This window comes from Pediculus humanus, genomic scaffold, assembly GCF_000006295.1.
Source record: "Pediculus humanus corporis 1103172108180 genomic scaffold, whole genome shotgun sequence".
NCBI classification, from domain to species: Eukaryota; Metazoa; Arthropoda; class Insecta; order Psocodea; family Pediculidae; genus Pediculus; species Pediculus humanus.
The window spans coordinates 81,988-109,623 of record NW_002987750.1 but is presented as its reverse complement, the minus strand read 5'-3'; the positions used below and the strand labels follow the sequence as shown (position 1 = coordinate 109,623).

Sequence of the window (27,636 nt, the reverse complement as noted above, 5' to 3'; positions counted from 1 at the left end):
AAAAATGTGTTAACGTTTCGATTGTTTGTTTGTAGGTACGACCCCCCCCCCACCGTTAGTCTTTCGATACAAGATTTTAACTGAACTCGTTTTAGTTTATTTAAAAAAAAAAAAAAAATATTTGGCGGCCAAGAACTTGATATTTAAACAACAACGTCAACAACCGTTTTTTTTTTTTTTTTTTTTTTTTTTTCTCTCTCTCTCTACATAAAGATTAATAAGTTTACAGTTAATATTTGAAAACGAGTAATTTAAGTTTTATTTAAACAACTTATAACATCTGAGTACAATATAAAAAATAATAATAATAATAATTTATTCGGTTTAATTTTTTTTTTTTTAATACACGTCTGAACGCACGTGAATAAATATTAATTAAAAAATTTCGTGCAAATCGAGATTCGATTCGATACGATACGATTCGATTGTATTCGATTCGATTTTTTGTAGGGGTAAAGAAAAAAAATTATTTAAAAAAATTTTTTTTTATTTTCAGGTGTGTGGAAAAGGAAAAGAAAAGAAATCGTCGAAAGTTTTTCGTTCGGATTAAAAAAGGTAAGATTAATGATAATAATAATAAACAAATATTATTTCTAACGGTTTTTTTTTCTCTTCTTCTTTCTTCTATTATTATTATTATTATTATTATTATTATTATTATTATTATTATTTATTTATTAGACAAAAGGTAAAAGAAAACGTTTCGATTATTATTACGTCGAGAGATGAGATTTTGTTTTGTTTTGTTTGTAAATTAAACATTATGTTGTTTGTTTGAGTTTTTTAACGGTTCAATTTCGAACGATTTATAACTGTTTAGTTTAAAAATTTTTTTTTTTTTTTTTGGGGGGGGGAGGGGAAGAAAATTAAATTTTTTATGAACTGTTTAAAAGGTTTAAGTTAAGAAGGGTTGATGATGTAAGGGATGAATGATTAACAATGTTTTTTTCCCGCGAAAATTTATGTTGCATGTTTCAAAAAACAGGACGAATGAGTGCGAATGTCACCGATACAGTTATGTCAACGCATTTAACCTTTTTGTTTAAAAAAAAAAAACCGTTAGGGGAAATATGAAAGGGTTACGTTATCATTATTATGATTCTTTTTGTACGAAACGACGACGACACGATCGCTTTGTTTTTTTTTTTTTGTTTTTTTTTTTAAATCAAATTCGAACAAAATAGGAAAGGATAAAGAGAGAGAGAGAGAGGATGGATAAGAAAAAACAAAATTAAATCGTATTTATGATAATTATTATTATTATTATTATTAATTTTATTGTTTATAAAATACTTTATTTTAAAAAAAAAAAAAATTAACCCCCCGCCCCTTCCACCCCCTCCCTCGAAAAACAAACGAACAAACGAATTCCATACATAAATGGTAAATTTTCATAAAGCTTTTTTAATTTTACTGCTAATAATTTTTGCATACAAAAAAAACAAAACAAAATTATTATTATTATTATTTTTTATAAATGTTTAAAAAAAAATTCATTAATAATATAATTAATTTTACATTATTATTATTATTATTATTATTATTACAAAGCAACAACAACAACAACAATGATTATAGAACTCCGCGATAAAAGCATTTTATTATATTAAATATATATATATATATAAATAAATTTTTTTTCAAATACGAATTTGGTGTTTTATTATATTACGATAATAATAATATTAATAACAGTTTTTTTTTGTGTTGGTGGGTGGGTGGGTGTGCGGGTGTGTGTGACGATATCAAATCTACAAAGTGTGATAATTATTATTATTATTATTATTATTATTATTATTATTATTATTATTGAAAAACAAAAAAGAAAATTTTTTTTGTGGATTTCAAATGAAACATTAGATATATATATATAAACTTATAACAATACATAATTTCTCACTTTTGTAATATGATAATAATAATATTAATCTGAAATAAATAAAAATTTTTCAAACAAAAAACATAACAACAAACGATAACAACGACAACAACAACCAAAACAAAACAAAACAAAACGAAATTTTTTAACTAACAATAATTTTTCAATTTTTCCTTCTGCTTTTTAACTTATATTTTTTTACACGTAACTTTTAATCAAAAACTGTTATCATTAAATTATTATTATTATTAATTATTATTATTATTATTATTATTATTATTATTATTATTATTATTATATCAAAATGGTCGTTTATTACAACAAAAAAAAAAAAAAAATTATTTTGTCGTAATTTTTTGAACCCTTAAGAAAATACTCGAAAGTTGTCTTGTCTTTTAAGACAAACGACAACCGCCATACGACAAACAACAATCGCCATACGACAAACGACAACCGTAAAAAAAAAAAAAAATAATAATAATAATAATTCTAATTTGGTTTTTTTTTTTTTTTTTTTTCGATAAATATTTTTCTACATAAGTTTTTTTTTTAGTAATAATAATAATAATGTATTAATAATAATTATAATATGACTAACAAATATATATATATATATACGATAAGTAACAAACGAACAAACGATTAATAATAATAATAATAATAATAATAATAATAATAATAATAATAATAATAATATTTTTCTATATTATTAATAAATTTTAGAATTATTTATTTAATTACATTCGAAACCGATCGATCGATCAATAAACATTTATCAATAGTAGACTAAGTTACATATTTAAAAAAAAAAAAATTTTAGTGTAACCATTTTTAGATAATAATAATAATAATAATAATAATAATAATAATGATAATAAACTAAAGTCTCATTCAACAAGACTAAAGGAACACGACGATTTCAAAAATTTTTCCAGCCTCTTAACCTTTTCAACGCGGTTTTTTTTTTTTGTATTAAGGCAAAAAAAAATCGATATACACGCTGGAAAAATAGAAAGAGAGAGAGAGAGAGAGAAAGAGAGATAGAAATAGGATTTTAATCGTAATTTTCTGATTCTTGTTGCACCAGCTTGAAACGTCTTGGACTTTTTACGCACATGGAACCGTGACCTCTCACCGAAGACAATCTACCTTTTGTCGAAAGATATTTTTTAACGTATTTCGAAACGAGTTTTTGAGGTCTTTCTTGCCATTCGTCAAGCACTTCTTTCGGTGCTAGAACCTGTAAAGCAAACGGATCTCATGTTAGTACAGTTCAAAGAGTTTAAATAAATGATGATGATGATGATGATTCGTTTTTTTTCTAACCTGATCTCCTCTGAAACGATCCAAGAGTGCAACGCAAATCACGGCCGATTTGATTCCAGCGTGATAAGTTAATGCGGCAAATGACAAAGATTCCATTTCGATGTTTATAACTCCAGTCTTGTGAAGTGATTCCAAATAATTCATTTTTTCTTGTTCGGAAAATTCGCAAAAGGCTCCATCGAGACGTGCTTGACCTTTTTTGTAAAAAGGGGAAAAAGAAGAAAATTTTTTTTTTATTTAATAAATAAAAGCTGGAAAATTTTTACTTTTTTTTTTTTTTTTTTTACCTTCGTAAAAATCATAGGTGCACATTGTTTTTCCAGAAACGGTTTGCCAAGGATCATCGGGATCTGCTATAGCTTTCAAATCTCTCACAAGTTTTTTATCAAGTTTGGCTGGACGTTGCACGAGTTTTCCCAAAACCGGCTGATAACGACGACAGCGACAACAAAAGGTAAGTTTTCATTTATATTTTTTTTTACCCTTAAGCGAAAGGGGAGAAGGAAAACTTTTATTTACCGTTTCCAAAAATGCTCTGCCCAAACCATCGACGGCTTCTTCCGATATAATAACCGTACCACCTTCGACGCCGACACCACCGCAAGTTCCAATTCTAAAAAATATCGGATCCTTAACTTTGGCGTGATACATGAGTTTGATTATTTCGTGTAAAAGGATACCGACAGAGGGTATACCCATTCCGTGCTGAAAAAAAAATTTTCTTTCTTTTTCTATCTTCGTGATTGAGACGGGAAAAGACAAAGACAAAAAAAAAAAAAACTAATTCTTTCTTACGCTGATGGACAAAACCGGTCCTACTTTATACATTGAATAACGATAGGAAAATCTAGAAATGTCTTGAAGCGTCGTACCGCACGGGAGTTTATGTCCGATTTCTTCCATTATGTAAAAAGCAAATTGTTCCATTCTTTTCGGCGTGCCCCCCAAACAAACGAACTAGAATAAAATTTCCCAAATGAGAATGTAAATTAATTCGGAGGGGGGGGGAGTAAGATGCCAAAAAACTCACCTTAACGTCTCCGAACATGGATACTAAATCGTGAGATTCGCTACCCAAAGCTAAATGATACAATATATCTTGGTCCATAAGTTCTATGTTAGGATTTCGAAGTTTGACCGTACCATCTGGGTACCTGTACCAAAACAAAAAAAAGGAATGATACATTCGTAATTATTATTATTATTATTATTATTATTATTATTATTATTATTATTATTATTATTATTATTATTATTATTATTTAATTTTACGTTTTACCTCGTCGGTGAAATTTCGTCGCGAAATTCTATTTCGATTAAATCATTATTATCATTCTCATCGTTATTATCATCATCATCATCAATATCAATTTTTCGTTCCGTGTCGGGCATTAAAAATATTATCATTATGAGCATGGAAAAATGTTTTTTTTTTTTTTTTTTTTCGATTAAATAAATCGATCGATAAATCGAAAATTTTTTGTACGCGTGCGAAACCACGTGCGTGAAATAATTTTTTCTCCGGAAGGAACAATTTAAATCCCCCACCACCAAAAAAAAAAAAAAAATTTATATTTTCCGAAATTCTGGAAACTAACGTTAATAATAATAATAATATACGATTCGTCACAAACAAACGTTACATTATTATTATTATTATTATTAAATTTAATTCGCGATACAAATATAAAAACCGAACTAAAATGGCACCGCGACGTAAATAACAAAAAAACAAAAAAAACAAAAATTTTTTTTTTTAGGCTTTATTATTATTATTATTATTATTATTTATCTTGTAGATTATTTACCAAAAGAAAAAATAAGTAAGTAAGTAAGTAATCTGCTGTTTGATTTAAACTGTTTCGTTTGTTTGTTTGTTTCGTTTGTTTCGTTTGTTCGTTTTATTACTTTTTTTTTTTTTTTTCGTAAACGATAGAAAATACTTTACGACACAGAGGAACTTTTTTTTTTTAAAAAAAAAAAAATAATAAAATAAAATGTCATTATTTCGATTCGATATAATAAAGTGGGAGGGGGAGGGGGTGGGGGTGGGGGAAAACAAAACGTTAGATATATATTATATATTAATATAAATATGGCGTCTCGATATTGTTTTTAAATATTTTTAAAAAAATAATAATATTATCAAGGATTTGCCTCTCGTAGGCTGGGTGGGGGGGGGGCAAAGGGTAATTTTTACCTTGTTAAAAATCATTTTCGATAGATCGATGGATAGATTCGATAAATCGAACGAATCGATAATATCGATTTTGTAAATCCATTGTATTTTCCGCGATTATTACGCGGGATTCGATTACGATAATAATAATAAATCGTGCGTTTTTTTTTTTTTTTTTTTTTTTTTTGTACGTTTCTTCATATACGTTTTCAGTAGCACGTAGTGAAAGATTATTTTAAAAATTATTATTATTATTATTATTATTATTATTATTATTATTATTATTATTATTACTATTATTATTATTTATGTTAAAACGGATCACGTGATTTTTTGAAAAATAAATCGTTTAAATTATCGATCGGTTTTAATTTTTTTTTTTATAACGATCATTAAAAATTTTAATTATTGTTTTATTAACGAGAGAGAAATAATAATAATAATAATAATAATAATAATAATAATAATAATAATAATAGCAAAACGTTATCGATGACATAATCATCATTTAAAAGGGCCCCCCTTCCTCCTCCTCCTCCCCCTCATTTATTATCGTGATTATTATTATTATTATTTTCAAGGTTGAATTTTGTTTTAATCTCTTAATTTCGGCTGCTGCGGAAATTAATTACGAAAAAAAAAAAAAAAAATTAGCGAACGGTGTGAAAAATTAATAATAATAATAATAATAATAATAATAGTACTGCGATCATTATTCACGAGGTTTTAATATATTATGAATTTTTCGGGGGAGGGGGGGCGGAGGGGAGGGGTAATAAGTAATTAAATAAATAAAAACTTACTCGTCAATTTCTTCTTCTGACACTGACACTCTTCCGTTGTTGTTGTTGTTGTTGTTGAAGGAATACATTATTATACACGTTCGTTCGTGCGTGGGTGTGTGCGCGGGTTTATTTATTTATTAATACAACTTTTTTTTCGTTATTAAATTTTTGTCGGTTTTCTAGTCTTTTCGTACGCGTTGAGATTAATTATTGTTTTTATTCGATCTGATTTTATTTATTATTTTTCGATGTTTACGTGTCGTCGTTTATTGTTTTGGCAGCACTCGGATGAGAGGTACCTGATAAAAAAAAAAAACGCATTAATACGCATATATGATCGCGACGAAAGATTTCGTATTTTATCGTTTAAATTATCATTATTATTATTATTATTATCTTTATTTATTTTACATTTCCTTTAAATTATTTTTCGTTTCTATTGTTTAAAAAAAAAAAAAAAAAATTTATGTATACGTTCGCGAAATGGGTGCGTTTTTTAACGCCTTAAAAATTTAAAGTATGCAAATGAAATGCAGAGAGAGAGAAAATTTTTTTTTTTTTTTGTTTAATCAAATCGAAAAATTAAACGTGTCGATTATTCTCGAACGATTTTTTGTAATAATAATAATAATAATAATTAAAAAATTTTCTTTTACGAAATGAAATTATATACAAAAAACGACAAATAATAATAATAATAATAATGATAATTGTTTTTAGTTAAACGAATAAAAAATTAGAGAAAAAAAAGTAAAAAAAAAAAATAAATCGATCGATAATATATATATATATATACATATAATCTTACTTTATCATTGTAACGCGATGAAACCGTGAAAAAAATTAAATTTTGAATTTTTCATTTTTTTTTTTTAATTCGTTAACGTCACTTCCGGTTTTGTTTTCGTTTCGCGTGGAGTTTTCTTTTTTTTTTTGTTTGTTATTTCATAATTTAAATTTAACGATAAAAATCAAAAATCAAAAATTGAAAATATAAAATCGAACGTGTGCGTGTGTCGTTCACTCTCTTTTCCGACCGCAACACAACAATTCGATAATAACGAACCCTTTCGTGAAAAAATGGCGGCGGTGGTGGTGGCGCGACGATCGTTGCCACCTTTTTTCTCTCTCTCTCTCTCTCTTTTTTTTTTTATTTTAAATGATGAAGGGAAAAAGGGTTAGAAATAAATTTTAATCATCATTATCATCATCATCAGACTTTCGGAAAATATATTTTTTTATTTTTCAAAGTTGGTAATTTAAAAAAAAAAAAAAATTATTAATTGCTTATGTTTTAAATAAGAAAATTGAAAGTAACTTGGTGCAATTTATTTTCCATTACATGCTAGGCTTCATTTTGCATAGAAATCTTAATTGTAACATTTGAACTTGATCTTGATTGAGCTTAACGACTCCCTCTTGATTGTCGATTGATAATAATTGTCCGACGGCTTCCCTGAATTCTCCCATGATCACTTTAACTTGATCCCCTCTTTGAGGTATCACGGGCTCTAAATGATCTCCGATTATATTTACAACCCTTTCTTCGTCTGGAAGATACACGGAACAAGTTCCGCCGGTGATACTACGAATGATTCCCGTTTGACCCGACAATCCCGGATCGTCGTGTGTATCGCGAATTCGTACTTCGATATCCGTAGTTTGCCAGTCTTGGACGGGAGTGTCGAGTCCTGCTCCTGGAGTGTGAGGATTATATGGACTTGGAGCCGAGCCGCTCCCTGAAAATTCAAACGATTATTAATGTTGAATTCACCATTGAATCACCCGCGGAAAATTTTCACAAACCTCACCTGGAGTCATTGGACTGTACTGCAACGACGGGGTAGCGTACAACGGAGCTCCGCTTGGAGATGGCGTGTAACCACCGCTCGGACTCGGAGTGCTACTATAAGATCCTCCTTGAAATCCACTTGGACTAGGACTCGGTTGATAGGGAGAATAAGAATGATCAGATCCGTACATGGTGCCACCGGGTGTCTGCGGAGTGTAGGGACCACCGGCTTGATATCCAGGCGTACTCGGATTGTATCCGGGACTCGGACTGGCTTCATCCAAAGAATAAACTTCGAAATCATTCGATCTTGCAGGCGTGTTCGCGACGTTGGCATCCCAAGCTCCAGATTGTCCGGGAGTTCGCGATCCATCATGCGACGGAGTCATGCTACCATAAGGAGTACGAGACCCAGGCTCGTACATTGGCGTTTGAGGTCCGTGCATGGGAGTCTTTTGCCCGGCGGCGTACATGGGAGTAGCTCCACCGAAGGAAGGAGTTCGGTTGTAAGTCGAGATAGATCCATCTTTGGAAGGAACGCCGATACTTGCTATATGAGATCTATCTACCGATATCGTTTGACAACTAGAATGCAATTCAACTCTTGCGGTACAGTCTGTTGCATCTTTAACAATACCGACATTCCCTAGAGAAAAAAAGGCAAATAAAGTTTAGGATAGTTCACACACACTTTTAACGTCATTTTAAAATTAAAAAAAAGCATCCTGATACCTTTGTAAGGACCTCCTGTAATTTTAATGGTTTGACCTATGATATCTCTATCTCTTCGAACGCCAAAACGATTTTTCATTCGTCCACCTCTTCCTCTATCTCCTCCCCCACCACCACCGCCGCCGCCGCCACCAGCATGATGACGAGGTGAAGCCGCGATACGGGGTGACATGAATCCACCGTGAAATGGACTTTGATTACCCAAAGGAGCCATGGGATTTGAGCGATTTCCTCCAGCCAATTGAAGATGCCTCGTTTTACACACAAATATTCCACCGTTGTCGATGTACATTCGAGAATGAAGGAAAGCGAAACGTCTGTACAAATGTTTGATTTCCCCACTTCTACCCTAAAATATTTTAGAAATGAAATGAGTGTCGTGTTACGAAGTACAACATCAGGTACTTCCTGAGAAAATATTTTTCAACGTACCGAATGCAAGCCGTCAATAACGTCAACAATGTCTTTAACTTGAATGTTATTTTCTTCGGAATCCAAAGCAACTGCACGTCTCAATTCTTTTTTTTTCTGCAGTGCCTGAGGTTTGGCTTGTACAACCTTTCCGTGCATGCTCAACACGTGGAAATTATCTCTTTCGAGACGTACGATGACTCCTACCGTTTGCGGACTGTAAATGCGATTCGTTTTTAATTGTTGTAAAATTGTTGTTGTTAAAAAATTCGTTGGATTGTAAAATTACTAACTCTAATTGCACGAGGTCTCCCCATTGAAATTGACCCATGGAATCAACTCCGGTAGCCATGTCGGAACATAATTGCAAATCTCGAGGTAATACTTCCAGCTCGTGCATTGTTAAATCACTAAATAAAACGGCCCGATTTTCTTCGATTCTAACGATTAACCCGGTGTCGCCTTCGTATCTTCCGCTTAAAACTTTCACGTGATCTCCACGTCGAAAATGTTTTTCCAATTCGTTGGCCGGAAATTCTATCGGATCCTGGAATAATATATGTATTCGGTAAATGACATCAAGTTTTCATTTCCACCGTTTTTCTAATTAATTTCCTTTTCCGTATTTTTTTTTACCTTCAAAACTTCGTGCTTGGGTTGAACCATAATCAAGTTTCCATCGATCGAAATAATTTTACCCTGTAAATGTTTTAATTCTCCTTCGCAAACGATAACATTATCGCCGGTGGAAAAGGAATGAGACGTGGAATCATCTTTTAACGTATTAGTCGTGGGGAGTTCAATGTCGATTCCTTCGGGAGCTTCTTCAAATTTTTCCAATTCCGACAGACTCGGTTTAACTCCTGCGATGTAAAAAAAACAAAAACACACGATTAAGCGGAAAATTCGGGAAAAAGTTATTTTGTTAATGGATTCGGAGAAATTTTTTTTTTTTACCGTCTGCTACTATGGCGCTCATTGTGAAATTTTTATACAGGAATCCTTTTCGACTGTAACGATTTCCTTCGAAAATTAAAAAATCACCATCGCTGGTCACTTCGCCACCTACGGCTCTAATCGCTTCCGGATCAAAAGGTTTTGCAGGTGGTCTCCTCTTTCTTTTTCTCTTTAACGCTTCATTTTCCTGCATGAAAAAATCCAATCATTTATTATAAATTTATATATATATTTATTATAATTTATTACGTACGCTTTGCTGCGTTCTCAAAGCTCCTCTCAATCTAGAATAATCAATTCTAGGCAATAGTTTTAAATGAACTTGATTTTGTGCTAAATCAACATAATCTACTTGGGCAATGTCGTCCTTGTAATGACCTCGTTTTAATCGAACCCACTGTTTTTTTTTCAAACCTGTTTGTTCTTTAACAACTCTGAGTACGTCAGTCATTTCTTTAATTGGTACCATCTAAAAAAAAAAAAAAATTAAAAGGTTTCGTTTAACTTTAAAATTTGAAAAATTTTTTTATTTATTTTAGGAAAAATAGGAGTTTGAATTGTATAAACGGTACCTGCTGCTTCCATGCACCCATACGAAGGTTACCAATGTTATTTATGGCTGCTTTCACATGTGGTTGTTTAAAAGCTTCTATGTAAATATATCCTTTTATACCCTCTGGAGCAACGACTGATTTTATTTGAAGAGGCTCATCAGTCATTTGAAAGGCAATAAATTTTCTCATGAGAGAGAGAGCAGTTATTTTTTCTTCTCCTATTCGACATCTCACCATCCATAAATTTGGATCTCTAATAAAAAGTTTTGTAAATTTTTTTTTTAGTTTTTATTGCATTAATTAAATGATGGTTTTGAGATAACAGTTTTTAAATATTTATTATTACTTCACTCCTGGCAAGAGAGTTTGTTGTGTAATTTCATCAGACATTTCTTCTCCTCCATCGCCAAAGTGCCTTGTAGCAATGGCTTCCTCAGCATATTTGTTTCTCAAATATTCTTCTATTTCATCCTCTCGTCTTGATCTTGAATTTGAAAACAATTGCGAAATTAAAAATTTAAATTTAATTAAAGTAAAATTTTAGTAATTATCGATAAATATAGAAAAAATGCATACTCACTCCCATAAACTAGTTCCTCTTCTTCTTCCTTCGATTTCTCTTGCAGTTGGACCTAATTCATCCAAATCATTACTAACTATTCCAATTTCTTGAGCACCATCTTCCCATTCGTCTTCATCTTCGACTTCATCATCAACTTCAGCTTCGTCAATAATAAAACCACCGAAACGATCTTTTTTTTTCTTTTTTCTTGCTCTATCGTCATCATCATCTTCCTCATCTTCTTCTTCATCATATTCTTCCTAATTAAAAAAAAAAAAAAAATCATTTCAGTATAAAATTACAAAAAAAAAAAGAAAGTATTTTTCGAAAAAATTTCAAGTTTCTTATTTACTTCAGAATTTAAATCTTCTCCCTCAGGTTCTTGCTCATCTTCAACTTCTTCTTCGCCAGGTCCTGCTTCTTCTGCTTCATCATCCCTAGTAGCAGATGGAGATCTAGATCTAGATCTAGATCCTGATCTAGACCTTGATCTAGAGTGAGATCTAGATGGGGATCTCGATCCTTCATCTTCTGATCTAAAATAAATCAAGTATAACTAAATTAAAATTTTCTAGAAAATTTATTTATAGTGAAATTGAAAAATGCTTACAAGTATCTGCTTATTACCTTACTGAATTTCTCGGTCCTTCTGAACCTTCGTCTCCACTACCAGCACTGCTTAACCTTTCACTTCCAGCCTCACTTCCATAATTACTTCCCTCACCTTCGGAATCAGACATTTTAAACTTTTTTTTTTCTTCATATAAAAATTAAAAAATTAATTCTAGTTAAAAAGACGCCACTAAAAAACACATATCTTAAATCACAATATATAAAAATATATATATTCAGTTTTCAACATGAATAAAGTTAAATATTTAAAATAAAACTAAACTAAATGCACAACGTATGTACTAAAATACTAAACTAACAGATCAGCAATAACCACAACTAATACGATAACTAGAATAATGGCAGAGCATTGACTCGACTGTTATGCCTTCAGGGCCTATAAACGTTTTTTTTTAATAATTTTATAGAATAAAAACAATTATTAAAATATTAAAAAAATATTAAAATAATAGTTTTACGTATATATTTCACTTTTTAAAATATACAAATAAATTTCAAATGAAAAATTTTAATATGCGTAAGATAATACCGGCGAAATAAACGGAATACGTTGGCTTTGAAAAATTATCCAGGAGGCCATTTTCATATAGTCAAATTTTGTTCAGTATAGTTGAAGAAATTTGGTTATATTGAAAATTTTTTTTCTTCTTCAACGACCTTTAATTAAAACTCTCGTTTCTTGAATTATTGTTTTATTTGTTAAGTAATAAACAGAATAAACAAAAATTATGAATTAGAAATAAATGGCTGAAAAAAGAATATAATAATGAAATAAAAAAAAAAAAATTAACTGAAAAAAATTAAAACGGTTTTATTTTTCTTAAAATGGTTAATTTTAACATTTAAACATAATGATTCGAGCAACTCGTATGTTTTTAACAGTATCAAAAGAGTATAATAATATTCAAGGCATTTATATTTCTACATCATCTAAACAATTCTTTTCTGAAAATGTTAAAACTAACCTTTTGACTACTGAAAATAACGTTAGAAAAAATTCAAATGAATTTTCTGATTTTAAAGAAAAAGTTAATCAAAATGATTATAATTTGAATAGTAAAGAGGAGAAAGATGATATTTCTTCAGAAATTGAAAGCCTTTACAATGATTTAAAAGGAAAAGGTTAGTAATTTATCATGTGTGATAGTTTATAGTAATTAAATTTTTTTAATATCATTATTATCTTTTTAGAATTGAAGAGCAGTGTCAGCAATAAGCCCAAAGTAGGAGAAGGAAACAGGGTAGTAAGAAAATCAGTTCAGGTATTTTACAAAAAAAAAATTAGAAAAAGACTTTTGTATAATAAGTACAACAATAAAAATAAGATAATGTAATTTAACATTGCAGACGATGAAATACTTCATTGATGTAAAAACAAGACCTGTTAATGCATTACAATCAGTTTTACTAAATATTGATAAAAACAAAAGCAATTTAAATCTGAAAAATTCTGCCGATTTACTTTATTGTGTAGCAAAATTATCATTAAAAAAAAGTGTAAGTTAACTTTTATTTCTGATTGTAATAATTGATAAAATGAATTCTCTATAAAGTTATTTTTTTTTTGCATTTTCAGAAATTTTTAGATACATTAGCGGACTCTATAATAGAGGATAAAAATGTCATTTCTTCTGGAGTTATACCTGCAAACATATTACTGAGTTGTGGTATATTAAAATATAGGAATACTGCTCTGATTGATATGTTAAGTGACAAAATTTTAAGCTATGAAGGTCCTAAACAAAATCAACAAATGCTTACGGCATTAATGACAATGGCCATTGTTAATTATTTGTCACCGAATGGTGAAAAAATTATTGATGTGAGTTTCAACTGAAATTAATTTTATTTATTGTTAAATAGCAGCAAATATAAAAAAAAAAAATTTTTCATTTAACCTAATCCCTTCCTTGAAACATAAAGTAGAAAATTATTCAGGGTTACCTTAAAATGTCATAACTAATGGAATATTAAGACTACACATTGAATCTTACATTTAAATATTTATCTATCATATATTTTTAATTTCAGATATTATCCAAACAAACAAAAACTGATTTTAAGGATTCATTATCATACCTTAATTTTGTATGGGCTACTGTACTACTCCAAAAATTTTCTCAAGATCATATATCCAATGTTTTATCCACAGAGTTTCTCACCCAACTCGAGATAGTGAATGATACCTATGGTAAGTACCTTAAATTTATTTAACTAAAATGAAATATTTATATGTTTACATTCCATTCTTTCAAATTTTAATGTAATACTGTTTTTTTTTCCATAATGGATTTGACTATTGTTATTGAAATGCATTTTTATATTAACAGGTGTTGATTCTCGTTTAGAATCAACCAGATTGAAAATATTAAATATAAATGCAATAACTTCTCACATACCTTCTTATAAAGGTAATAAATTGAAAAATTTGAGGCATTCATTTGTACTATCAAAGAAAAAAAGTGAGTTTTTGTCGACTGTACTAGATGGGCTCACTCACATTTTACCCAAAACTGATTATTTTACCGTTAATTATGATACAAAAGCGGGATTTATTGTAGGTTAGTTAGTATTGATATTTAGCGGTTTTATTGTTAGTTATTTATTTTATATACATATATAAAACATTGTTTTGTTTTTTTCCAGATGTTTTATTTTATTTAGATGATAATATGAAACCTAAATCTTTAGAAAACAAACATAAAGGTAATAAATTAGGACTCTTATTACTCGACTATAATGATTTTTGCCTCAATTCTGAGACTTTGGTCGGAACGACAGCATTCAAAGAATATATATTAAAAAAAGAAAATTATAAAATAGTCAAAGTAAATAACAATTATTATAAATCGTTGACTAAAATGTCAGAGAAAGTAAATTATTTACAGAAATGCATAAAAAATGCTTTCAATGCATAGATTTTGCTAATTCGATAAACTTGAAGTTTTTTTTTTTTTTAAATTAAAAATTAAAAAATTTAAAATTAAATGAACATGAATGAATAAAAGTAAAGTTTTGAGTATGTTTTAATTTTTTGAACATGTTTTTTTTTTTACTCTTGATTTTTTAAAGCCTTTTCGAACTTTTACAAAAAAAAAAAAATTGATTAAATGTTATTTTTTTTGAAATTTGAGTAATTTAGAAATATTTATTGAACTTTGATTAGAAATTATTTATTTGAAATGAATATTTTTAAAATGATAATGTGATTTATACTTTTCTTCTTTCACTTTCAATCATGCAGGAATTTTTTCATACTTTTATTCGAGCTTTACTAACACTTATTTAACTAAAATTAAATTTTCAATTTTTTATTTTTCAACATGTGACTAAAGGAAAATGATAAGTCATTGAATGGATAATTATTTACTTAAGGAACAAAACAAGATGGTTTTAATAAAAGGAAAATATTGAATACATTTATCTGACAAAAAATAATTAACATATAATTATATAAATTGGTGAAAAATATTTAAGTACAAAAAATTAATTATTATTATGATGTTTGCTTAAGGTAAATAAAAAATTAATATCGATAATTAATTCACATATAAAAAAAGTTGTTTTATATTTTTTTTTAAAAAAAAATTGCACAGAGTAAACTGAAATTAAAATAACTTTGCATCATTACCCCAAACAATTAAATTAAATAATTTAAAAGTAGAAGGTTTATCGGACAGAAAATATAAAAAATACTGTAATTAGTAAGAATGCTTATATAAATTATACAAAGGCCCCCATTTTTATTATTATTATTATTATTAAATTATTTACAAATATATATTTTGAGACTTTCAATGATTACTAATAAAAATAAAAAATTAATTTTTTAGATTTTATCTTGGACACATGGCATGTCTGCCACCATCAATATGTAATTGTTCCCCTGTAGTAAAACTTGAAGCATCACTTGCTAAAAATCCAATCGCAGCTGCAACTTCTTTTGGTTCTCCCGGTCTCCCCAGTGCATGAGTATTTTTACATTTTTCTAAAAATTCTTTATAAGTCGCTTCATCCATTCCACCTCTCTTATGAATGTTGGTAATTATAACACCGGGATTTACACTATTTACCCTAACACCTTTAGGTGCCAGTTCGAGAGCAACGCATTTGGTAAATTGATCAATTGCAGCTTTTGACATGCAATATGATAACACTCCGGGAAATGATTTTGTGCCAGTTACACTGGATACATTAACAATTACGCCTTTTGTTTTAATTAAATGTGGAACTGCGAGCATTGTTAAATGGTAAACGGATCGTACGTTGGTGTTAAAAATTCTATCGTATTGTGCTAATGACGTATTCTCTATAGAGCCATTTTCCAAAATTCCAGCATTGTTTACAAGTACATCTAACCTGCCATATTTTTCAATAGTTTGACTTATTATTCTTTCAACATCTATTTCGTTGGTAAGATCTGCAATTATCGTCAAGCATTCTTTATTTCCTGATGCTTGACAATCATTAAAAACTTGTAATAAATTTTCTTTATTTCTCCCGGTGAGGGCTAATAAGGCACCTCGTGAAGCAAAATATTCTGCAGTTGCTGCACCTATTCCCGAACTAGCCCCGGTAATTAATACTACCTTACCATTAAAATCCATATTAATTAACCGTTTGAAATAAATTTTAAAAATAGCGGACAAAAATAGCGCTTATTGACGATAAGACGAAAGTACGTGAGTCAAGGTCATTGGGGCCCTATCGAGATTAAAATCAGTTTTTTTTTTTTTTTTTTTGAATCTTAAATGAATGATTTTTTAATATAAAATTTTTTTAGAATTTAAAGAATGGCTTTTATGGGAAAAGTAGTACTTGTAACAGGAGCAAGTTCAGGTATAGGAAAAGAAACGGCAATTAAATTTTCAAAACTTGGTGCTAGTTTAGCACTATGCGGTAGAAACAATACGGCTTTAGACAACGTTGCAAAAAAATGTGAAGAATTAAGTAAAAAAGAGCCATTGATTGTTGTTGGTGATATTACCGATGAATCCGTTCCTAATAAAATTATTAAAAATGTTATCGATCGATTTGGAAAGCTTGATGTTTTGGTAAATAGTGCGGGAATTATTGAAAATGGTACGATTGAAAATACAACTTTAGAGCAATTTGATAGAATGTTTAATATAAATGTTCGTTGCGTATTTCAATTAACATCACTGGCTGTACCTCATCTCATTAAAACTAAAGGGAGCATTGTGAATGTTTCAAGTGTGGCTGGTTCTAGATCTTTTCCTAATGTTTTATCCTATTGTATGTCAAAAGCCGCAATAGATCAATTTACAAAATGTACAGCACTCGAACTTGCAAGTAAAGGTGTTAGAGTGAATGCTGTCAATCCAGGCGTTATTATTACTGAACTTCATAAGAGAGCAGGAATGCAAGATGAAGCATATAAACAATTTTTAGAAAGATGTAAAGAAACTCATGCTTTAGGGAGACCAGGAGAAGCTTCTGAAGTTGCAGATTGTATTGCTTTTCTTGCCAGTGATAATGCAAGTTTCATTACAGCAGAAAATGTACATGTTGATGGTGGCCGCCATGCTATGTGCCCAAGATAAATGACAATAAATTTTTACATATCATATATTTATGATTTATTTTTTATATACAGTCTAAAAATACTCCCAAAGAATTATTATACTATAGTTTTTATAATATATTTACATATTGAATTTTTATAAGTTTTTGTCTGAAACTAGTTTTAGTTTTGAAAATTATTGAAATAAAATTTATTATTCAGTAAATTTTGAGTTTTTTTATAAAATAAATGACATCATTTCACTTCATAATTGCTAATTAGTGTTTTCTCTTAGATTTTTAAGGTTTAAATAAATTCAATCATAACAATTTTCCTTTAGTTAAACAAATCTGTGAAAATGTCAAAGACAGTTCAATTAATAACTTTGGGAATAATAAATTATAGTCAATCATTAGAGCTTCAAAAAGTGATAAGTAATAAAGTTAAAAACAAATTATTACCAGATACTTTGTTGGTAGTTGAACATAATCCTGTTTATACTGTTGGATTACGAAACAAAGCCTATGATGAAAAGGAAGAGAAAAGGCTTGTTTCATTAGGAGCCGAGTTTTATAAAACTGACAGGGGAGGACTCATAACTTTTCATGGACCTGGTCAATTGGTAATTAACTTTTAATTTAAAATTTTAAAATAAAATATACATAAAATACAGTTTGACTCTTATTAATTTTTTTTTTTTTTTTTTTCAGGTAGTCTACCCAATAATAGATTTAAGAAAATACAAGCCGAGTGTTAGATGGTATGTTCACACATTAGAGAAAACAATTATCGACTTATGTTCTTCTTATAAAATTGAAGCTCAAACATCACCTCACACAGGTATGTAATTTCTCTTAAAATACATAAATTTTATCACAATTAATTTAATAAATAATTTAATTAATTACAATTCAGGAGTTTGGGTGGGTGACAGTAAAATATGTGCTATGGGAATTCATGTTAGTCAGTATGTAACCACTCATGGATTAGCTTTAAATTGCAATACAAATCTTAAATGGTTCTCTCACATTGTGCCTTGTGGAATCGAAGGAAAATCTGTAACTTCATTATCTGAATTACTTTGCAGAAATGTTGAAGTAAAGGAAGTTTTACCAAAATTTTTACAATCATTTTCTAAATTTTTCAATTGTCAAATTGAAGTTAAAGAGGATTTAAATAGTAAAACATTATTAGGTATAAATCATAAATAAACAAATAATCAAATGTAGAATAAAAAAATAAATGATTTATTTTAAATAATAATAATAATAAATTAAAAGATTAAAAGGGTTTTTAATTTACATTATTTATATTGTATCTTACACATGCATATTTTAAGTTAAAATTGATTTTAAAATAATGTACTAAAACATTAACAAGTCAATTAATTTTCTAACATTTTTTTTTTCCATTGTAAATATTCTTCATCTGTCATAATATTTGATGTTAAAAGTCTTTTTCTAGTTGGTGCAGCATCTCTTACACTTTCCATTGAAATATTACTTTTATTTTGCATCACAATTTCATCTTCTAAAGTTTTCTTATTTATTAACTCTGCATTTAAATTTTCAAATTTTTTCGTCAAACTATCCAGTTCAGATTTTTTCAATCTACTTAATTCGACTAACTTGTTTGTATTTACTTTAATTTTATTTTTCCTGAAAAAATAAATAACAATCAGACAATTGATTATTTTAATTATTAATAATTAAAGTACAATTTTTACCTGCATAATGCCCAAACTGCTGCACAACTGTACATAGGATGCTCAAAATCATAATGAATTTTATCACATTTTTTTTTAAATTCTTCAAAAAGTTGTGTGGCAGACTCTTTTACATCACAAACTTGAGTTAATAAACAAATTTCTTTAATAGAATAAATTTTATCAAGATTTAACAGTTTGGAAATATTATTGTACATATTAATATAACTTTTTTTTTTCAATCCAGAAAATTTAATGGCATTTTCCTAAAATAATTTTACATGAATTAATAATAACCAACAGTATCAATTTAATGTGTATAACTGGTAAAATGCACTTAATTCTATACTTTTATTATTATTCATAATAACAATAAAATTATTTGCAGATATGTAAGGTTTAGTAACTTACTTTGCTTAAGGGTTGACATCTTAATGAACTAGCTATATCTAAACAAATAACACCTTTACAAGTTCCTGAGCAGTTTAATTGCGGTTTTAGGTTTAAAAGAGTAATTAATTCTACGCTTTTTCTGTAAAAAAAAAAAATTTTTTTAAATTATTTTTTTGCATTTTACACAATTAACATATTTAAAATAAATGTAAAATTCATACTTTATGACTTTTTCATCCGTTATATTAAACATTGATGCTATGCCTTTGATAAATTCATTATGAGCTTCCGTCATTTTAAAATATAGTTATATAAAAATTTATAATATTGTCAATAATTCGCGCGTAAACTTATATATGCTGGTTTAAATCCAAGATGGTAACGTTTGAAAATTAAAAAATTTTTAGCGTTTTGGGGCCCCGAAAAATTATTAAAATAGTTAACCATTTTGACGTCATTTTTTAATGTAATATGGTATTTGTGGTACTTAGTATTTTGATGTACAGTTTATAAAATTATCGTCTTCTTAAGAACAGCATTTCGATGAATACTTCAAGGTGTGTTCTTAAATTTTTCCTTTTTTTTTTTAAAAACAAATTATAAAAATTTACATTTTAGTCCTGAATAAACTTATTTTAAAGGTACTATAAATGCTGTTAAGTAAAATGGGTTTGACGATGACCATTTTTTGGATTACAATCTCAAGTAACATTTTAATGTTTCATTATATCAATTTATGTAAATATTATTTACTTTTCTTACAAGTTTATTACTTACGATTTTTAAATTACTCCTACTTTATAAGTTTTAATTAATTAAATCGCCGATATCGTTAAGTTTTTTTAACAGGCCACCGAAAAAAAGAGAATATTTGATTACAAGTATTTTCGCTGCAGTAAATAAAATAAAACATAAAATTTTATTTAATTACAATTTAAATAAATTTTTTTATCTTTTTTTAATTTATAAATTTTTCAAGAAATGAAATTTCGGAGTTTAAAATTTTTTTTGAAAATGAAGAGTAATTTTTATTAATTTTTTAAAATTCTGCCTTAAACTTAATTTATTATTTTTAATTCAGGCTTATTATTTTACTTTGTAGGTGTGTAAAAGATGACAATATTGCACTCAAAAAACAGCCAAAAAGGAGATTCTGATGATCCTCCCCCTAAAAAGAAATCAAAAAAATCCAAGTCTTTAATTAGAACTCAAACTCAAGCTTATGTAAATCATCCTACAACTTCAACTGGAGCAGGTCCCAGTCATTGCCTGCCAGAACAAATTGGTATTCATGACTATTTTATATAATTAAATAGTTTTTTGAAATTTCTTTTTTCTTTTTTTCTGGTATTACAATTGTAAAATTTTTTAATAGGTTTATATTCTTTTTTGTCTCCTACTCAAAGTTACTATACTTCATCTGAAGGAGAAACATTTCTTTCTTCATCTCAGCATTATTTCGAGCAGGCTGAATCTGATTTGCAGCACTATTTTGGTCAGACAGATCAAGAAATAGTTAAATTTAAACTTGATAAATTTGATGTTGGATTATACACAAATTCTCAGTCAGACCCATACTCTTTCGAAGAAGAATACGAATCTCCGTTTTCTGGTACAGTCCAAGATCCAGCTGTACCGGGAACCTCTCAAACCAATTGCAAATCTAAAATACTTAATAAAAGCCAAATTTATAATCCTAATTGTTTAGAATATTATATTTATGGACCTGGTTCAAGATCTCCTAATTCGAAAAAAAATCCTCCTAAAAGAGTGTTACCCGATATTAACTTAATTGAAGTGATATCTAGTGAAGAAATTGTTTCTCAAGTAAATAGTTTTAAAAGTGAATCATTAGTGGATGATAACAAATTCGAAGGAGGATCATTATTAGATGACATTAACAATTTTGACATAGATGATAAGTTTGGTGAATTAGAAAAATTTCAGCAAGAAGCTATTTGGGAAGATTCTAAAATGTATCACATGGAAAAAAACTTCCATGAGTCAGGCAAGCAATGCATAATATTAAAATAAATATATCAAGTGATTTTTTATAATGCTTAATAACTTTATTATGTATTAGGAATTCATTTAAATGGATATGACAAGGTTCTTTCTCCTGAAGGTCCTCAATATGAAAATAGACTTGCTCGTAATTCGCCTGCTGCATCACTTAGTAATTTGGGAAATACATGTTTTTTAAATAGTGTTTTATATACATTGAGATTTGCTCCAAATTTTCTTCATAATTTACATCACTTAGTTTGTGACATGAATTTAAATACAGTTAATAACTTACAAGCTAAGGTCTGGATAAAACAATTTTTTTTTTTTTTTTTTCGTTAAAATTAATTTTATTTTTTTGCATTCGTTTATAAATTTTATTTAAATTATTTATTTTTTATATATTTAGCAAAAGACTTCTTCTTTGGGAAGAAATGTTAATTTAAATTGGAACAGTAATAAAGACTTTACTTCAAATGGAATAGGTGATCATCCGAGTCAAGTTAAAACGAAAAAACAAATAGTTACCGAAAAATTACACGAAGTTTATGAAGCTATGCATATTGCTGAAACTAAAGAACACATAGATCCCTTTCACCCTGATGTTTTTCTAACAGCTTTAAGGTAAATAATAATAATAATAATAATAAGTTAAACATTTTGTTTAATTATTATTTATTTTTGTCAAATTTTAACACAAATTTTTATTTTACAGAGAAGTGAATCCAATTTTCGAAGGTAATCAACAACAGGATGCACACGAATTATTAGTTTGCTTATTGGACATATTTCGTGAAACTTGTCAAGCTCTTGCAAGGCAAGCCGAAACAAGGGCTGCTTTTGAAGTTCATTACAGGTTTGACACGATATCATCGACGGTTTAACCGTTATTTTCTTATTTTAATAACAAATATTATTATTGTTTAGCTTACCGCCGAGCGGAGAGTCCGAAAACTCACTTTTGAAATTAAATTCGGCAAGTAATTTAAATAAACCGTGGGGCGGAGTCATGTCCGTTAGAACATCATTAAAAGCGAGAACTCAAGAATGTTTAAAAACGAGAAAAAACGAAAAAAATTCTTCTTTCAACAATAATACGATTAAGAAAAAAAATAAAAGAGATTTAGAAAGAGTTGATAGCAACGACAGCGCTGGTAAGTTGTTTTTACATTTTTCATTGTTTGCGTCTATTCATTTAATTCAATGCCGTTTAAAATTTTCTTTAGATAATGCAGATTCAAGTTCATCTTCTATGGAATTTAATTCAAATTTAAAAGGAGCACATTTCGATGATAAATTAAGGCTGGGTGTTCATAATTTCGTCGCTCAAGATTTTGAAGGTGTTATGGTTTTGCAGACAACTTGCCTTGGATGTGAAAACACAACTGAGAAAAAAGAACCCTTTGCTGATATTTGTGTACCCATAAAAACGGACGATAACGAAGACGAGGGTGATTATTAATTTTTTTTTTTTTTTTTTTGGCGAAAGATGGCGACATCTTTTGTTATCAAGTTATTATTTATCGTTGCGGTTTTATGTAAATAAATTGATTTAAAATATAATAATAATTTATTGTTGTTTCAGACGATCCGATGGATCCATTAAATCCGAGTGATTTGTATCAAAGAGCAGTCGTTACGGACGAGTATTTAAGAGATAGAAATAAGTATTACTGTGAAGAATGTTTACGATACAATGAAGCACGACGATCAGTACGATATCAGACATTGCCGAGGTTATTAACGTTGCAATTGAAAAGATTTTCCAGTACCTACGGGTAAGTAGCCTCTTTTAATTATTTCCGTTATCGTTTTTTCTTTTCTTGTTGCCTCGAGTTACGTCTCGAATATTTTGTGATTAAATTTAGAGCCATGTCAAAGGTGACTCAGTACATGCCGACTCCCATGACGCTTTCTTGCTTTTGCGAAGAATGTCGGTCTTTGGATAGAGGGAAATCGTCCCCGAGTAGACATTGTTACGATTTATACGGCGTGATAATGCACTTGGGACCCAACATGGCGGGAGGTCATTACATAGCCTATGTAAAAACAACAGTCAATCTGGAATGCTATAGAACATGCGGGGTAAGAGAAAAGGTTCGTAAAATGTCGAACCTTAGTTCCGACTCGGGAAAGTCGAACAATCACAAGGGAAACAATATACTTTACAATCTGTTTAAAAATAAAGGGAATAATAGTTCTAGTAATAATATAAATGAAAAAATAAACGATTCGAAAATGGGAATCGGTAATAATAATAATAATAATTATCAGAATGGAAATAATAAAATAATTTGTCGCAGTTTAGATTGTTGCGGTGTGAAAAATAATAATAAAATGACTGATTTAATTTCAACCGGTGGAAACAACAGTGTTTTAAAAAAAGAAGATGGCGAGAGTTTACTAGAGGAATCCGTTTGGATAGCATGCGACGATGATAATATAAAAGTTTTACGGGGTTCAGAAGTTGAAGAATTATTAGCGAAAAATTCAACTTCAAACGCGACCCCATATTTATTATTTTATTCTAGAAGAACTGAGTAATATTATTAAAAAAAAAAAAATTTTTTTTTTTTTTTGTTTTCCTATATATATATTTTTTTTTTTTGGGTAAATAATGTATTTTTTAAATTTTATTATTATTATTTTATAAGAAAAAATAATTATTATTAATTTTTTTTTTTTAATTTTTTCATTATTAAAAATCAATTTAAGAGAGAGAGAAAAAAAAAAAAAAAAAAAAAAAGATGGAGAGAAAGTGGCGGTTATGAAGAAATTTTCTAACAATACCGGATATAGAAGATAATAATAATATTTTATATTATTATTATTGTTATTCGTACTTGATTTAAGGGTTTGGGCAACGAATTTTATTTGAGAAAAAATTGTCGCGGAGAGAGAGAGAGAGAGAAAATAAATAATAATAATATAACGAATTGAAAAATTTTGGCACTATAATTATTTGGCAATATTATTATATTAAATTTAAGATAAATATTAATTTAAATTTTTTTTTTCGTTGACAAATATCTTTTAAATAACATTTCAAAACTGTCAACGGTAATTAATTAGAACATAATATTTATACGCGTATATATATATAATTTTATTTATACAACCTTCGTAAAAAAGTTTTCTTCATCTCTTTTATATTTTATATAATTTTTATAAACCGAACGAAATTAAATTTTCTCGAGACTTTTTTTTATATTAGTTTTATTTATTTTAAAACTTTTTTGTTTCGTTATAAAAACAAACAATTTTTTTTTTTTTTTTTTTTAAATTTCAATGGGGGAATTCATGCCAGTTCATTTTTGAAATCTCAGTGTGACAACCGTTACTTTTAACAAATCGGTTATTTTTTTTTCTATTTTTTTTTTCCAACAAATAATGAAATATTAAAAAAAAAACGGGATTCAGGAAAAAAATCATGAATATAAGGGAAGAAAAAATCATAAGGGGAGAAATGAAAAGAAATCATCAAGTTGTAATTGATGAAAAAATAAATTGTAAAATGATACATTTTGCCGATTCGAATAATCAAAATAATTATAATCATTGGTCAGTGGAAAATAAAAAAAAAATATTATTTAATGATGATTATATTAAAATGTCTGAAAAATATCAAACAGACACAAAATCAGGATATTTAGATATAAACAATATGATTAATTATAATTCATCTTCAAATTATTGGTTATCAATGAATTTATCGAATAAGAATATAAAAAATGGTGGTAAGAGTTATTGTTCGATAAGATTATTTAAAACAATTTCTTTTTTTTACATGAAAATTTTAAATAATACTAATATAAATCTTTTTTTTTTTTTAAGGTACAAACGTCGTGGATAAAAACGTTGAAAAAAGAAGAAAGGAAAGAACAGCATTTACAAAAAAACAAATACAAGATTTGGAAACTGAATTTTCAACTTCAAATTATCTTACAAGATTGAGAAGATATGAAATTGCTGTCAAACTTGAGCTAACAGAAAAACAGGTAAGTGAATTCAAATTAATTTAAATTAAAAACTAACAAAATTATAATAATTGTATTCGAACAAAACATTTATTGTTGTTGTTGTTGTTGTTGTCGTTTCAACGATAAGGTTAAAGTTTGGTTTCAAAATAGAAGAATGAAGAGGAAAAGATTAAAATTAGGTAATCATTTTGGTGTTGATAAGAAAATTAGGGAGAAAATCTCAATATAAACTCTAATTATTGTAAAACTGTAATTGTAATTATTCTTTCTATGGTCACATATATATTATTAACCTTAACATTTCTGCCTTTTCATTTTGTATTTTCTTTTTTTTTTGCCATTTAAAAATAAAAAAGGTACCTTTAGGATTTTTTTAATACTTTCTTCTTCTTTTTAACAATTTTTTTCCTTGTGTTTCTCGGTGTCGAAGAACCATTTGATTTAATTATGATTTTTTTCACATTCGGTGGAGTTTTAAATTGAATATCATTATCGCTTTCATCGATTTCTAAAACTTTGTCTTGTTCAGAAACTGCCTCCTTATCAGGTTTATTTGCATTAATTAATTTATCTTTATCTTCTTCTAAGGGATTTGTCTGAAGCTGAAAAAAAAAATTTATCAATAAAACAAATTTGAATTTTTAATAATTGATTAAAGAAAATTATCGTGTAGTTTTTCGGGATTATTTCATTTTGATGTATTACCTGCAATGAAAAATCAATTCCTTTATCTTGAAGAAATTTTGAAATTTGTGAAGCTTTTTTATGAATTTTACTTTGATATTTTTTCTCATTTAAATTTTCATATGCTATATTTTTAATTTTAAATCCGCAACTTCTATTGATTTTTTTCGGAAAGTTTGCAGGATCAATTTTTAATACTCTCTTCATTTTATTTTCATTCGGAGGAATATATTTACCTAAAAATTTTAATTTTTTTTTTCACTTATAGTAAACTAATTAAACTTAAAAGTTTTTCTTTATTAAAAATAAATTTGAATAATTTACATTTTAAAACTTTATTGCAAAGCAAATAATTGTCCATAGTTTCGGCAGCAATTTTTGCAACTTCTTCATTTTGAAATTGTACAAATCCAAAACCTCTACTCCTTCCAGTTTTTTTACTTCGAGCTATCCTCGCTGAAAATACTTTACCAAACTGGCTAAAAAATGAAAGCATTTGATTCTCGTAAAATCCATGAGGAATATGACTTACATATATGGTAGGTTTTGGTTTTCTATGAAATTCCTTTTTCTTTTTTGATTTACGTTTTATTTTTTCAAGAAGTACTATTTCCTTTGACTAAAAAAATAATAAAATTATTATGCATTATTATTAAACTCTTTCAAAAATAGATTTTAAATATATATTTTATGAAATATTTTTCACTTCTCAGGGTTATGATATGTATTAAGGTTATGAATTGACGTAGTAATTTCGGTAATAAACATATTTAATAAATAATAGTATTAAAAAAAAAAAAAAATTTACTTACTTTGAGTTTACGTTTTATATTTTCAACATTTTTAATCAAGTTTTTTTGTTTATTTTTGTCAAGAGAAATAGTATTCATTTTAATATTAATAATTTATTAATATAATCAAATAATTAAACTTTACTACTTCTCACATGGACTTTTTCGTAAAGGCATTTGAAGTTAAAAAGGCCCTGAAAAATTTTCGGTTGCTTAAGGTTTTTTTTATTTATATTTCGCAGAAAGTTAAATGAATTCTTATCCTAAGTAAATTTCGATCTAAAAAAATTTATAAATTTTAATGTCTAACAATTCTACAAATAAAACATATTTTTTATTTATACACTTATTCTTTTTTTTTATAATTCGAATCGATTATTAATTACCTGAAATTAGGCAAAATTAATTTCTAAATAGTTCGAAGTTTTAAATATGGTGCGGGATAAATTAAAAAATCAATTTGAAAAATTTTGCTTTTTTAGTTTTTATCATTATATATATTTAATTTTAAAATTACAAATATACAAACAAAGTGAGAATATATAAAAAAATACGTCAACAAATTTTTCTTAATTTTTTTTTTTTTTTTAATTACAAGGAAAAAACTTTTTTTTTCACTATTATAGATTAACATAATCATAAACTTAAAATTAAAAAAAAAAAACAAATTTAAACCTTTATAACTTTAATAAACAATTAAAATAATTTACAAGTTTTTTTGTAAAAACTTTGATGATAAAAAAAT

At 27.7% G+C, this 27,636-nt stretch overlaps 10 protein-coding genes across 10 annotated transcripts; 5 read left to right on the top strand and 5 right to left on the bottom strand.

The window, feature by feature from the left end:
- Positions 1-2,933: 2,933 nt before the first annotated feature.
- Phum_PHUM411930 (uridine phosphorylase, putative) lies at positions 2,934-4,391 on the bottom strand (the record flags this gene model as incomplete). The annotated part of the gene is made up of 6 exons (XM_002428913.1): positions 2,934-3,119; positions 3,206-3,399; positions 3,493-3,631; positions 3,725-3,910; positions 4,001-4,162; positions 4,236-4,391. The coding sequence occupies 6 exons, from the start codon at positions 4,389-4,391 to the stop codon at positions 2,934-2,936; spliced, it is 1,023 nt and encodes a 340-aa protein (XP_002428958.1).
- Positions 4,392-7,507: 3,116 nt separating this feature from the next.
- Positions 7,508-11,917, bottom strand: Phum_PHUM411920 (transcription elongation factor SPT5, putative; the record flags this gene model as incomplete). Its single annotated transcript, XM_002428912.1, has 13 exons — positions 7,508-7,908; positions 7,981-8,607; positions 8,694-9,042; positions 9,126-9,321; positions 9,398-9,651; positions 9,741-9,967; positions 10,062-10,248; positions 10,315-10,530; positions 10,634-10,868; positions 10,962-11,099; positions 11,196-11,437; positions 11,530-11,713; positions 11,805-11,917. The coding sequence occupies 13 exons, from the start codon at positions 11,915-11,917 to the stop codon at positions 7,508-7,510; spliced, it is 3,369 nt and encodes a 1,122-aa protein (XP_002428957.1).
- Positions 11,918-12,661: 744 nt separating this feature from the next.
- On the top strand, positions 12,662-14,728 carry Phum_PHUM411910 (cell cycle progression, putative; the record flags this gene model as incomplete). Its single annotated transcript, XM_002428911.1, has 7 exons — positions 12,662-12,932; positions 13,002-13,072; positions 13,158-13,307; positions 13,387-13,632; positions 13,842-14,001; positions 14,141-14,371; positions 14,457-14,728. 7 exons carry the CDS (start codon positions 12,662-12,664, stop codon positions 14,726-14,728), a joined length of 1,401 nt encoding a protein of 466 aa, XP_002428956.1.
- Positions 14,729-15,646: 918 nt separating this feature from the next.
- Positions 15,647-16,417, bottom strand: Phum_PHUM411900 (alcohol dehydrogenase, putative; the record flags this gene model as incomplete). The annotated part of the gene is made up of 1 exon (XM_002428910.1): positions 15,647-16,417. The coding sequence occupies one exon, from the start codon at positions 16,415-16,417 to the stop codon at positions 15,647-15,649; it is 771 nt and encodes a 256-aa protein (XP_002428955.1).
- Positions 16,418-16,603: 186 nt separating this feature from the next.
- Phum_PHUM411890 (alcohol dehydrogenase, putative) lies at positions 16,604-17,374 on the top strand (the record flags this gene model as incomplete). Its single annotated transcript, XM_002428909.1, has 1 exon — positions 16,604-17,374. One exon carries the CDS (start codon positions 16,604-16,606, stop codon positions 17,372-17,374), a length of 771 nt encoding a protein of 256 aa, XP_002428954.1.
- A 318-nt stretch (positions 17,375-17,692) lies between these two features.
- On the top strand, positions 17,693-18,545 carry Phum_PHUM411880 (Lipoate-protein ligase, putative; the record flags this gene model as incomplete). Its single annotated transcript, XM_002428908.1, has 3 exons — positions 17,693-17,956; positions 18,045-18,174; positions 18,250-18,545. The coding sequence occupies 3 exons, from the start codon at positions 17,693-17,695 to the stop codon at positions 18,543-18,545; spliced, it is 690 nt and encodes a 229-aa protein (XP_002428953.1).
- Positions 18,546-18,718: 173 nt separating this feature from the next.
- On the bottom strand, positions 18,719-19,685 carry Phum_PHUM411870 (origin recognition complex subunit, putative; the record flags this gene model as incomplete). The annotated part of the gene is made up of 4 exons (XM_002428907.1): positions 18,719-18,992; positions 19,061-19,305; positions 19,451-19,565; positions 19,654-19,685. 4 exons carry the CDS (start codon positions 19,683-19,685, stop codon positions 18,719-18,721), a joined length of 666 nt encoding a protein of 221 aa, XP_002428952.1.
- An 860-nt stretch (positions 19,686-20,545) lies between these two features.
- Positions 20,546-23,616, top strand: Phum_PHUM411860 (ubiquitin specific protease, putative; the record flags this gene model as incomplete). The annotated part of the gene is made up of 10 exons (XM_002428906.1): positions 20,546-20,717; positions 20,808-21,359; positions 21,516-21,739; positions 21,846-22,060; positions 22,152-22,292; positions 22,364-22,590; positions 22,672-22,887; positions 23,022-23,214; positions 23,305-23,521; positions 23,557-23,616. 10 exons carry the CDS (start codon positions 20,546-20,548, stop codon positions 23,614-23,616), a joined length of 2,217 nt encoding a protein of 738 aa, XP_002428951.1.
- A 1,551-nt stretch (positions 23,617-25,167) lies between these two features.
- Phum_PHUM411850 (Homeobox protein Hox-A4, putative) lies at positions 25,168-25,645 on the top strand (the record flags this gene model as incomplete). Its single annotated transcript, XM_002428905.1, has 3 exons — positions 25,168-25,173; positions 25,312-25,434; positions 25,544-25,645. The coding sequence occupies 3 exons, from the start codon at positions 25,168-25,170 to the stop codon at positions 25,643-25,645; spliced, it is 231 nt and encodes a 76-aa protein (XP_002428950.1).
- A 133-nt stretch (positions 25,646-25,778) lies between these two features.
- Phum_PHUM411840 (uncharacterized protein) lies at positions 25,779-26,307 on the bottom strand (the record flags this gene model as incomplete). Its single annotated transcript, XM_002428904.1, has 2 exons — positions 25,779-26,012; positions 26,122-26,307. 2 exons carry the CDS (start codon positions 26,305-26,307, stop codon positions 25,779-25,781), a joined length of 420 nt encoding a protein of 139 aa, XP_002428949.1.
- Positions 26,308-27,636: the final 1,329 nt, after the last annotated feature.